Source organism: Dama dama, chromosome 28 (assembly GCF_033118175.1).
Source record: "Dama dama isolate Ldn47 chromosome 28, ASM3311817v1, whole genome shotgun sequence".
NCBI classification, from domain to species: Eukaryota; Metazoa; Chordata; class Mammalia; order Artiodactyla; family Cervidae; genus Dama; species Dama dama.
The window spans coordinates 15500454-15513363 of record NC_083708.1 but is presented as its reverse complement, the minus strand read 5'-3'; the positions used below and the strand labels follow the sequence as shown (position 1 = coordinate 15513363).

Genomic DNA, 12910 nt, shown 5'->3' with positions numbered 1-12910 from the left:
AATATCAAACCTTCACTGAGAATTATTGACCTCAGATTCTAAAAGGCCAGAATAATGTATCTATTAACAGTTCATGTTAATCTGAACACAATGATAAACCAACTGTAATTTATAAATGAAGCATACAGAACAGGGAGCACCTTAAAAGACACATTTTTATATAATCATGACAAATATTCTATCAAATAAAGTGAAAATAAATCCTTCTGAAGACAACTCTGCTATAACTGTTTTTAGTTAAAATCTTGGCTATTATAATAAAGATGTAAAATGTTTCAATATTGCTTGTATACAACTTAACTTTTTAAATGCTCTCCTACAAACATTTTACAAAAATGTTTAAAAAGTGGTATATTTCTTAACATTTAAAGGTGGTCTACTCAATTTCCAATTTAATGCCAATTTGTCAAAACAACACCTAAGTAACAAACATCTGTAATAAAAAATAATCAGAAACAAAAAGAAAGAAGACCATAAAATGCCAATTTTGAGTGAGAAACTTACTGGTTCAAAGTTCTCCTTCAAATAAAACTTAACTTCAAATTCAACATCTCACAGAAGGCACCTAAAGTGGTAATGATGAATGGAGCTGTTGCCCAGACAGAAGGGAAGCACCTACAATACTCAGCCAATATACTTTGAATGACTTCTTGCATAAAACTTCCAAAAAATATCTGTAGTTTTGGTAGAACTTAAGTGTATATATTTATGTGTCTCTTAATTTGCTATTTGTTCTGGCCAGCAGAAGCCAGATCAACAACTAAGAAACTAACAGCAATGCTAAATTTGTCATACAAATCTCATGACATGCAAAAGGTTGTATGAAAGCAATTTAAAAATTTATAACAGTCACTCCAAGTACATTAACAAAGTATAATGAACGCTTCACTTAACTTCTGTCTGGGTCAACATCTGTGTTTATCATTTATAGGGTTTCTGTTTTCTCTGGTAGCAATCTATGATGAACATGGTTGGGGACAAGGTCGGGGCGGGGGGGCGGAGTTTCAACTGCAAAGACAGACACTAAACTTTCTTACAAATTTCGTAAGGAATCGTAAGGAATTTCTTACAAATCTCAGGAACCATAATCTGGGTTCATTCAGTCCTGATAAGTGGTGGCATTTCTTATCACTACCTGAACAGAGTGCCATATTAAAAAAAACAATATCTTTAATAGGAAATCCATAATATGGTCAACTTTTAATTATAAGATTACATGTATAATATGTACATATTTATACATTGCAAAAGATGAAGAAATATAACCACATAATTATTTACCAGTAAGAGAATTGCTTTTTCTTTCCTTAATGTACTGTAAGTCAATGTTTTCTTAAGAATATCATACTCTTAAAAATATTTCTATGGAATATAAATTGTTTTTCTAATGAAAAGTTTCATTCTTATAAAATATCTGAGGGGGTAAAAAAAATTCTTACTCTTTATCTGTATCTCCTTCACTTTCTTCTCCATGATCAAAGCTCCAATTATTTTTAAAACCTCCATCTCTTTTACATTCTGATCTAGCCAAAGCTGAAATAAAAACAAACTCAGATAAGTATTCATTAACAGAGCTATTCAATATAAAATAAAATTGAGCATTTGCCAAACTCTTTGCTGAGTCAAGATTTTCTTTTGTCTTTTGCCTACTGCCTCTAAGAGAAAAAGAACACATTAAAATCTGTTTTTGCTAATTTACACTTGTCCATATGTGTGAATGTGCTACAGAAAAAAAGCTCAAATTCAGTAAAATATTTTTAAAAAACTGTGGACAGGAACACATGAGTATGTATGAAATACATAAAAATCAGCCCTGTATCTCCATATTTGATCACTGGTTCTAGAAATTAGTAACTTAATTTGCTTGCCTTATTTATGAGAACTAAATCCAGACCACCAGCCTTTTTGCTACCTCAGTCAACCGTCTCTGCATTTTAACAGAAAAGAAACAAACCAAGGTTTTTGGGGTTAGCATCAGGGAGAGCTCAATGTTCAAAAAACCTCTCCAAATCAGCACACCAAACATGCTTAACTATGAGATTAAAATCATATAAATGCATGCCTGAAATATCCTGAAGCCATAAACAACTAGAAAGTGGGAACCTGAGAAATAAATGAAGTTCTGAAGGTGGCGTTTGTTTTGGAGCCACGGAACAAAAACCTGCGGAGAAGGCAATGGCACCCCACTCCAGTACTCTTGCCTGGAAAATCCCATGGATGGAGGAGCCTGGTAGGCTCCATGGGGTTGCTAAGAGTCGGACACGACTGAGCAACTTCACTTTCATTTTTCACTTTCATGCATTGGAGAAGGAAATGGCAACCCACTCCAGTATTCTTGCGTGGAGAATCCCAGGGACGGGGGAGCCTGGTGGGCTGCTGTCTATGGGGTTGCATAGAGTCGGACACGACTGAAGTGACTTAGCAGCAACAAAAACCTGAGGCCTAGAGCTTGGGAAGATCAGTTCTGGGGACCCAGCAAGATGAAAGGTCAGAATGAAGACCAGAAGGGCAACAATCCAACTGGCTGAACTAGTGCAGAAAAAAAAAAAAACAACTTACTGAAGAAAGAGATGGGAGGATAATTATGACATCATGCTGTTGGTTCAGGGTTCCGGGATTGAACTAAAGACAAACAGAGCTTCCCTGATGGTTCAGCAGGTAAAGAATCCACCAGCAATGCAGGACACACGTGTTTGATCCCTGGGTAGGCAAGATCCCCTAGAGGAAGAAAATGGCAACCCACTCCAGTGTTCTTCCCTGGGAAATCCCATGGACAGAGAAACCTGGCGGGCTACAGTCAGTACAAACGGTCATAAAGAGCTGGACACGACTGAGCGACTATGAATTCATGCAAAGACAAATAAAGAGTACCTCGGCTTCATGTTTAGGGAATACCTCAACACCAGCTCACAGTTACACAGGTTTGGGAACAGAATTTTCATAACCTACGTGGTCCAGAAGAGTCCATAATTAAAATAGTCTCATAGCCTATATGGCCCAGAAAAGCCCCTACTTAAAATGGAAAAGATGCACAATATCACAAAGATGTTAGGGAAGTGCAAAGCAAAAGTATAATGAGATACTATTTCACATTCGTTAGGATGGCTATTTTTTTACATGGAAAACATAAGTGTTGGTGAGGATGTGGAGAAACTGGAACTCTTATGCATTACCTGTTGGAATATAAAATGGTGCGGCCATTGTGGAAAACGCTTGGCAGTTCCTCAGGAAGTTAAACATAGAACTACTCTATGATCAGTGATCCTACTTCTAGAAATATACCCCAAAACAACTGAGACCATGGACTCTAAAACTTGTCACCAAAGTTCACAGCAGCATTATGCACAAAAGTCAGAAGGTGGAAACAACCCACATGTGCATCGGCAGATGAATGGATAAACAAAACATGCTGTGTTCACAAATACACATATAGAGGATTATTTTTTGAATTATAAAGATATGAATTCTGACATGCTACAACATGGATGAACCTTGAAAACAGGAGTAAAATGCTTTATCCATTTTAACTCATGGGGCTTCTCTGGTAGCTCAACTGGTAAAGAATACACCTGCAATGCAGGAAACCTAGGTTCAATCCCTGGGGTGGGAAGATCCCCTGGAGAAGAGAACGGCTACCCACTCCAGTATTCATGCCTGGAGAATTCCATGGACAGACGAGCCTGGCAGGCTACAAGTCCATGGGGTCGCAAAGAGTCAGACACGACTAAGCAACTTTCACTTTCATTTTAATCATGCCAGACACAGAAGGATGAATATTTTATGTTTCTATTTATATGATATATCTAAAATAGGCAAATTCAGAGAGCAAGTAGAACAGAGGTTCCCAGGGGCTGAAGGGAAAAGAGAACGTAGAGTTATTTTTTAATGGGTACTGAGCTTTTGTCTGGGATGATGAGAAAAGTTAGAGAAATGGATAGTGGTGATAGTTGCACAACATTATGAATGTACTTAATGCCAATTTACATTTGTATATTTATAAACAGTTAAAATAATAAATTTTATGCTGTGTATATTTTCCCACAGTAAAAAACTGTAAAGGCTAAAATGTAAGTACCAAAACCCCTAAATGATTAGCAGAATCAAATATAAATCTTCTCTAAAAAACTAAAACATCAATGCCTCAAAAAAAATTCAACAAAATATGAGTTTACAACCAAAAATATTATGAAGTAGGTGGAAAGAAGTCATCAGGAGCAAATCTGAAACCTCTTTACATGTATGATATACATAAATAAATAGTAGATAATAGGAGCAAGGTTTTTCTTTCAGAAAAAGAAGTTATAAATAAGAGAGGAGAGCTAGAATGAACTGTTCATTCTAGTGGTGCTAGGTCAGAATAAGAGGTATCAGTATGAACTTATATTTATTTGATACACATACAGATGAATAGATACAGAAACAAATATAGAGACCCTGTTCCACGGGCTAGAAGAGCTAAAGGCCTGTCCTCAGAGAAAGTCTACAAGTGATATCCTAGTAGCAACAAGCACACTTACAATCAGATTTTATTTTCTGAATACCATTCTCCAATACAAGGAGCCAGAGCTCCCAGGAGAAATGACTGATTCTAGGATGAGGCAGGAAAAATACAAGGTAAGTCTGGAGTATTCTGTAGGGCCAGAAAGCAAGAAGGCATTTTAAAAAAAAAGGATGGGAAATTTCAAAAGGATTCAGGAGCAACCTAAAAGAACCTACCAATCACCAAAAGTGGGACAATTTTCGCAAAAATAAATGATAACAGTACTGAATTATAATCCCCTAATAAAATATTCATGATATAAATAACTGAATAAATAAATAAATGGGGAGAAGGGACGCATCTTCCTTACAGAATTCCAAATAATACATATACAAACCCCTGCCTTTAAGAGACAGAACTTGTAACTCACCTCCCGAGAGTCAACTACAGAAAAATGTGACTAACAGCAAGAAATCTGATAATCACTACCTGCATCAAGTGAACATCAAAGTTAACATCAAAAGTGATGCTTTATTCATAGCATTCCCTTCATGGATCATAGCCTTGTCATGGTGAAGGTACTTGCATAACTCAATGAAGCTATGAGCCGTGCTGTGCGGGGCCACCGAGGATGAACAGGTCATGATGGAGAGTTCTGAAAAAATGACGTCCACTGGAGGAGGGAATGACAAATCACTCCAATATTCTTGCCTCAAAAACCCCACAAACAGTATGAAAAGGCAAAAAAAGATATGACACCTGGAGATGAGCCCCCCAGGTCAGAAAGTGTTCAATATGCTACTGAGAAAGAGCGCAGAAATAGCTCCAGAAAGAATAAAGAGGATGGGCCAAATGGAAATGACACAAAGTTGTGGATATACCTTGGGGTGAAAATAAAGTCCGATGCTGTAAAGAATACTGCATAGGAACCTGGAATGTTAGGACCATGAATCAAGATGAAGATCAACATTTTAGGTATCAGTGAACTAAACTGGACAGGAACAGGCATTTAATTCAGATGACCACTGTATCTACTACTGTGGGCAAGAATGCCTTAGAAGAACTGAAATAGCCCTCATAATCAAGAAAAGAGTCCAAAGTGAACTCCTTATTGCAAACTTCAGGCTTAAATAGAAGAAAGTAAAGAAAACAACTAGACCTTTCAGGTAGAACTTAAATCAAATCCCTTATGATTATACAGTGGAGGTGATGAATAGATTCAAGGGATTAGATCTGGTGGAAAGAGTGTCTGAAGAACTATGGATGGAGGTTCATAACACTGTACGGAAAGCAGTGACCAAAATCATCCCCAAGAAGAGAAAAGCAAGAAGGCAAAGTGGTTGTCTGAGGAGACTTTACAAATAGCTGAGAAAAGAGAACAAGCAAAAGGCAAGGAAGAAAGGGAAAAATATATCCAACAACACACAGAAAGAACAGCAAGGAGAGAGAAGAAAGTCTTGTTAAGTGAACAATGTAAAGAAATAGAGGAAAATAATAGAATGGGAGACTAGAGATCTCTGCAAGAAAATTAGAGATACCCAGGAAACATTTAATGCAAAGATGGGCACGATAAAGGACAGAAACAGTAGGGACCTAACAGAAGGAGAAGAGACTAAGAAGAGGTGGCAAGAATACACTGAAGCATTGTACAAAAAAGGTCTTAATGACCCAGATAATCACGACGGTGTGATCACTCACCTAGAGCCAGACATCCTGGAACGCAAAGTCAAGTGGGCCTTAGGAAGCATCACTATGAACAAAGCTAGTTGAGGTGACGGAATTCCAATTGAGCTATTTCAAATCCTTAAAAATGATGCTGTCGAAGTGCTGCACTCCAACATGCCAGCAAATATGGAAAACTCAGCAATGTCCACAGGACTGGAAAAGGTCAGTTTTCATTCTAATCCCAAAGAAAAGCAATGCCAAAGAGTGCTCAAACTACCATACAGCTACACTCATTTCACATGCTAACAAGGTAATGTTCAATATTCTTCAAGCTAGGCTTCAACAATACGTGAACTGAGAACTTTCAGATATACAAGCTGAGTTTACAAAAGGCAGAGGAACGAGAAATCAAATTGCCAACATTAGTTGGATTATACAAAAAGCAAGGGAATCCCACAAAAACACCTACTTTTGTTTCATTAACTATAAAGCTTTGACTGTGTGGATCACAACAAACTGTGAAAAACTCTTAAAAGAGAGGGGAGTACCAGACCACCTTACCTGCCTCCTGAGAAACCTGGATGCAGGTCAAGAAGCAAGTCAGAACTACACATGGAAGAACAGAGTGGTTCAAAATTGAGAAAGGAGTATATCAAGGCTGTATATTGTCACCCTGCTTATTTAACTCATATGCAGAATACATCATGCAAAATGCCAGACGGGATGAATCACAAGCTGGAATCTAGGTTGCTGAGAGAAGCATCAATAACCTCAGATATGCAGATAATACCATTCTAATGGCAAAAAGCAAAGAGAAACTAAAGAGCCTCTTGATTAGGGTGAAAGAGAGTGAAAAAGCTGGCTTAAAACTCAACATTCAAAAAAAATGAACATCAGTGGCATTCAGGCCCACCACTTCATGGCAAACAGAAGGGGAAAATGTGGAAACAGTGACAGATTTTATCATCTTGGGCTCCAAAATCACTGCAGACAGTGACTGCACCCGTGAAATTAAAAGACGCTTGCTCCTTGGAAGGAAACCTATGACAAACCTAGACAATGGATTAAAAAGAAGAGACATCACTTTGCCAACAAAGGTCCGTAGAGTCAAAGCCATGGTATCTTCAGTAATGATGAATGGATGTAAGAGTTGGACCATAAAGAAGGATGAGTGCCTAAGAATTTGGGCTTCTGAATTGTGTATTGAAAGACTATTGAGAGTCCCTTGGAGATCAAACCAGTCAACCCTAAAGGAAACCAACCTGAATATTCATTGGAAGGACTGATGTTGAAACTGAAGCTCCAATATTTTGGCCACCTCAGGTGAAGGCCAACTCATTGGAAAAGACCTTGATGCTAGGAAAGATTGAAGGCAAAAGGAGAAAGGGGCAACATAGGATGAGATGGTTGGACAGTATCACTGACTCAATGTATGTGAGTTTGAGTAAACTTCGGGAGATGGTGAAGGACAGGGAAGCTTGGCATGCTGCATTTCATGAGGTTGCATTTCAAGAGTTGGATATGACTTAGGGACTGAACAACAACAACATTAATAGCACATTTAATACGATGTGATGAAAATGTGACTTCAGCTGTTTTCTTCCCCAAAACCCATGTCAGTTTTGTCATGAGAACACATCAGATAAACTCAAACTGAGGAACATTTTAGAAAATCCTGACCAGGACAGTTTGAAACTGTCAAGGTTACGAAAAAAGAAGATTAAAGAAATCGACATGATCAGAGGGGACAAAGGTGACACAACAACCAAATGCAATGTGGAGTCCCGGATCCTACAAAATAAACAAGACATTGATGAAGTAACTAGTGAAATCCAAGCCTGCAGTTTAGGTAACAGTATTATGCCCTTGTTAATTTCCTAGTTTTTTACAAACATATGAGAATCTAAGTTGGCAACATTAGGGGAAGATGGGTAAACAGTACAAAGCAACTATAACATCTCTGAAACTTCTCTATAAATCTAAAATTATCCCTTCAAAATATTCAGAAACCAAATGTAAAATAAACCTGTGGTTTTTTTTTTTTTTTAAGGGTTATGAAGAACATAATAAACTCTGACGATCACTAGTCTATAAAGACTCCTAAATGCAGCAACTAGTACCCGTCACTGAAAGCTGGGCAGGTCACCAGAATGGCCACTAAGCAGTGAAAGACCAGGAGACCTTGCACTGTGGATACCCTGAAGGAGCAGGGCTCTGTGCACACAGTTCCAACAAGTCCAAGCACGTCATCTCCTAATTGACAGCAGATTAGAACCTACAAATCAGGGAGAGGAAAATAACCTAACGAAAGTGATGACTGCCAATTAGAACAAAATAAAAATAAAAAATAAAAAACAAGCAAATTCTAAAAACATACATTTTAGAGCAACTTGCACGAAGGAAAAAAACTTTGAACCCCCAGAAATCCCTGAGAGTATCAGCACTCTTTGCTGTCCTATTATGGTTGACACTCATAATAATCAGAGTGGAAAATTACATCCACTGTATTCTATTTAACAAAATTAAAGGAAATAACAAAAGCTAAAGAAAGAGCTCCGTTAAGCAACATAAATTAAATACTGCATTTTTCTCCATGCACCTCCATTAAAATGACAGTAATGAAAGCAAAGGGGAGAAGTAGAAACCTGTAAGAACAGAAAGAACCCAGAAACAAGACAACAGCAGCTGACCGATGTACCTAAACTAATGAAAGATGAAAATTTGATGGATGCATAGAAACTGATTTAGTTTGTCTACAGAAGGAAACAAACACCTGTGAGGGCACAAATATTACCAAACTGACAAAAGAAAAAAATTTTTGAATACTGCTATCAATAAAAGATGACTGAATTATTATAAATCTCTCTGAAAAGAAAAATTCAGACACAGAAGGCCTCTCCCATAATTTCTTTCAAGCTTTTAAAAAACACCAACAAATAGATCTACACTTTTCCAGAAAAGTGAAAAAAAAAAAAAGAAGGAACATTTTGCAGCTCCTTTCATGAGGTCAGAAGACTCTATCCCAAATCTTATGATAACATTTAAGGAAGGAAAATGCCATGAGAACATGCTCTCATGAAGACAGACATCTAACTCAAGATAACAGTAAATCAAATACAGTGATAGATAATAATATATTACAACCAAGTAGGGTTTATTCTACAAGCGAGTTCACATTTGAAAATCATGAATGTAATTCACAAAATAAAAACTCTTAGCAAACTAAGGATAGAAGGAATAAAAAGAAAAAGAGTAACTACTGCACAAAAACCTTTGGAAAACACTGTAACTTTTCCCCTGCCATAAGCAGCATGAGCAGTTCTACTGAACCATGCACAGCATGACGGGGCAGAAAACATCTGCAAGGGGTGAGGAAAGCGAACAAGCAGCAAATGTCTCCATGCGCACAGCCCAGAGAGCTAACAAACTGGAGGCACAAGGCATCTGAACATAGGAGGAAAACCTGACTTTTTTTTAAAGAGCAAGTATTTAGTACAATGTGAATTAAATATATAAGAAGGATACAACTGGAAAATCATAATTTGGGAACTATTATAATAAAAACTGATTAAAGCATGCATCATCAAGGAATAATAAATGGAAAGAAGCTAATACTAAGGGTGAAATCTGGTAAGAAATGTTATTACATTGTCTCAAAGTAGTTCCCCACAGAATATTAATTAATTACAAAGGAGAATATAGTACCTTTCAGTGGAGAAACCTGGCAAAAACCATCTTAACCAAGTGATCAAAGATAATTTCACCAGTAAATAAGACAAAAGCTCATTACTATGGCATTCCTTATAAAAATGCATAACCTAAATCTAATCATGAGGAAGCATCAGACAAACCCAAACTACAAAATAACTGTAAAGTTTATGGCTTCCCAGGTGGTATAGTGGTAAAAAATCCGCCTGCTAATGTAGGATGCAAATTCCATCCCTGGGTCAGGAAGATCCCCCTGGAGCAGAAACTGCTCAGAGGGTAAAGAATGTGCCTGCAATGCAGAAGACCGGGGTGTGGTCCCTGGGTTGGGAAAATTCCCTGGAGAAAGGAATGGCTACTCACTCCAGTAGTTGTTGTCTGGAGAATCTCATGGAGAGAGGAGCCTGGTGGGCTATACAGTCCATGAGGTTGCAAAGAGTGGGACATGACTGAGAGATTGACTGCACGCACACACATGTTAAACATGTCAATGTAAACAGAGAAAAGAAAGACTGGAATACTATTCCAGATTAAAAAAGACAGAAGAAACATGACTAATAAATGCCGTAAGTGATCCAAAATTGGACCCAGAACCAGAATTTTTCTTTTTCCTAAAAAGAACATTTTAGGTCAATAGTAAAAATTGAAATAAAGTCTGTAGATTAGGCAATAGTATTATATTAATGTTAAGTTTTCTGATTTTGATAACTACACTGTAGTAATTTAAGAGGATCTATAGTTCAAAAAACATGAAGAAGAGGTAAGACAATGAAGTAAGTTGGGGTAATGACCAGTATGCCTGAAATTTACTTTCAAGTGGTTCAGGGGGAAAAAGTAAGCATATATAAACATATAGAGTTAGAGAGAGAATACAATAAAGCAATATCAATACTGGGGGAAATAAGTTAAGGGCAAATGAAAATTCTTTGTACTAATCTTACAACTACCACAAGATCCAGTACCTTGGGAGGAAAGTCTCAACTATAAATTGATGAACTGTTGGAGGTTCAGTATTTACATGACGGTTAAAATTCCAGAGGCACCCAGTCATAAGAGGGGATCCCACTCTGGTGAGTTTCACCTTCAGGAGCTTGACCAGGTTCTCCCAGTAAACACTGGAGAAAAATCCACCCCCTACCACCCTCCCCTTCCATCTGGGAAAAGGAAAAAGGAACCATTTTGAGATCCAAGAGAAGACTCTGTTCTTAACAAGGCCTCAGGAGTAAGAAAGAGCCTAACCTACAGAAGTTTTATTAAACTGACACAACTCCTGCTGGGAGAAGGGAGATACCCAACACCAGCCCATTCTAGCCATCCCGTCCCACCTAAGAGTAGAGAAAAACACTGAGAAACACATGTAAAGTTCACAGTTTAGAGGCCTAGGCTCATGGAACTGAAGATCAGACCCAATCCCACGACTGTAGAATGCTTCCTATTACCTGTAGTTCCTTTTACCCAGTATATCATGTCCAGGTATCAAGAAAAAAATTAAGACATACTAAAAGGCAAAAAGCACAATTTGATGTGATAAAACAACCATCAAGGCAGACATGGCATGGATGCTGGAATTATCAAGCTGGTAATTTAAACAACTGTGATTACTCCGCTAAGGGCTCTAATGGTTAAAGCAGACAGTACAGCAAGACAGTTAACTAACAAATTAACACCTCTGCAATGTAAGCAGAGGTGAAATCCTAAGAACCAAAAATTAATGCTAGAAATAAAAATATGTAACAGAAAGGAAAGATGCCTCTGATGAGCTTATTAGTAGATTAGACACAGCTAAGGAAAGAATCTCTGAACTTGAGTATATCAATGAAAGGGAAAGTGAAAGTCGCTCAGTCGTGTCCGACTCTTTGTGACCCCATGGACTACATAGTCTATGGAACTCTCCAGGCCAGAATACTGGAGTGGGTAGCCTTTCCCTTCTTCACGGATCGAACCCAGGTCTACCGCACTGCAGGCAGATTCTTTACCAGCTGAGCCACAAGGGAAGCCCAAGAATACTGGAGTGGGTTGCCACTTCCTTCTCCAGCGGATCCAGGACCCAGGAATCAAATGGGGTCTCCCGCATTGCAGGCGGATTCTTTACCAAGTGAGCTATCAAGAAAGCCAAAGAGAACTGACTGAAGGGGGTAAAAAAAAAAAGAAACAACTCCCAAGGGTCGTGGGAGAAGTGCAAAAGGTGTAACCTATGTTTAATAGAAATACTAGGAGGAGAAGAAAGAACAGAAAAAATATTTGAAACAATAAAAGACTGAGAATTTCCCCAAATTAACATTAAGCAACAAACCACAGATCCAGGAAGTTCTGAGGCAGAATAAATCTAAAAAACTACACTTAGGTGTCAGCTACATATTGGCACTTGCCAAGAACATCTGCCAGCAACTGAACAACAAGGGCCTCTGCCATCTGCCTCTGCAGAGACTGAACCCTGCGTTGCTGTAGCGGCTGACCTTCAACACCCACTGAGGAGAATTCAGGATGCAGAGTGAGGCACTCTTTGCTCCAGGGAACGGGGTAAAACAGATCTTCAGACAATTAGGTACTTTCAGGAACTGATTTCATGATCTGAATCCTTGCATCTCCTCATATCTAGAAAAGCACTAAATCCCCTTCATGGTGACATCAGCTCCTTGTGACTAGCAGAAAACCTTTTGTAAAATAAGCACCTGACTGTGCTGAACTCCCTTTTCAGCAAAATCTTATATGCTGACCCTCCCCCACTACTGCTTTGGAGCAGTCTCTCAGAGCTATCTATCTGAGGTGCCATCTCCCAGGCTACAGTGGTCATTTAGCCTCAAACAAAACTTACCTCACAGCTGTCACATTGTGCATCATTTTAGTCGACACAGGCATATCATTTTCAAACCACAGGCAGAGGCAGGATGGGGAAGGGGTGGGCGGGTGATGCTGAAAGCCACCCCGGGTGGTGGTGGGGGCGGGGGGAGGTAAGAATTGTAACTGAATTTGAATTCTCCTTGGAAATTATACAAACAAGACAGTAAAGTGAAACAATATAAAGTATTGGGGTGGGGGGAGACGCTGGATTTCTGTACC

The 12910-nt window shown here is 38.4% G+C and overlaps 1 protein-coding gene across 6 annotated transcripts in view; it reads right to left on the bottom strand.

Annotated features, from left to right (window-relative positions):
* Positions 1-12910, bottom strand: part of SENP6 (SUMO specific peptidase 6) — a 129280-nt gene that overhangs the window by 95895 nt on the left and 20475 nt on the right. For 5 of the 6 annotated variants that reach the window (XM_061132034.1, XM_061132035.1, XM_061132037.1 and 2 more), the window contains exon 2: positions 1440-1533. The exons of the other annotated variant lie outside the window; for it this stretch is intronic. In XM_061132034.1, coding sequence (XP_060988017.1) covers positions 1440-1533 — 94 coding nt within the window. The remainder of the gene's footprint in view (positions 1-1439; positions 1534-12910) is intronic. 6 annotated transcript variants of the gene reach the window in all.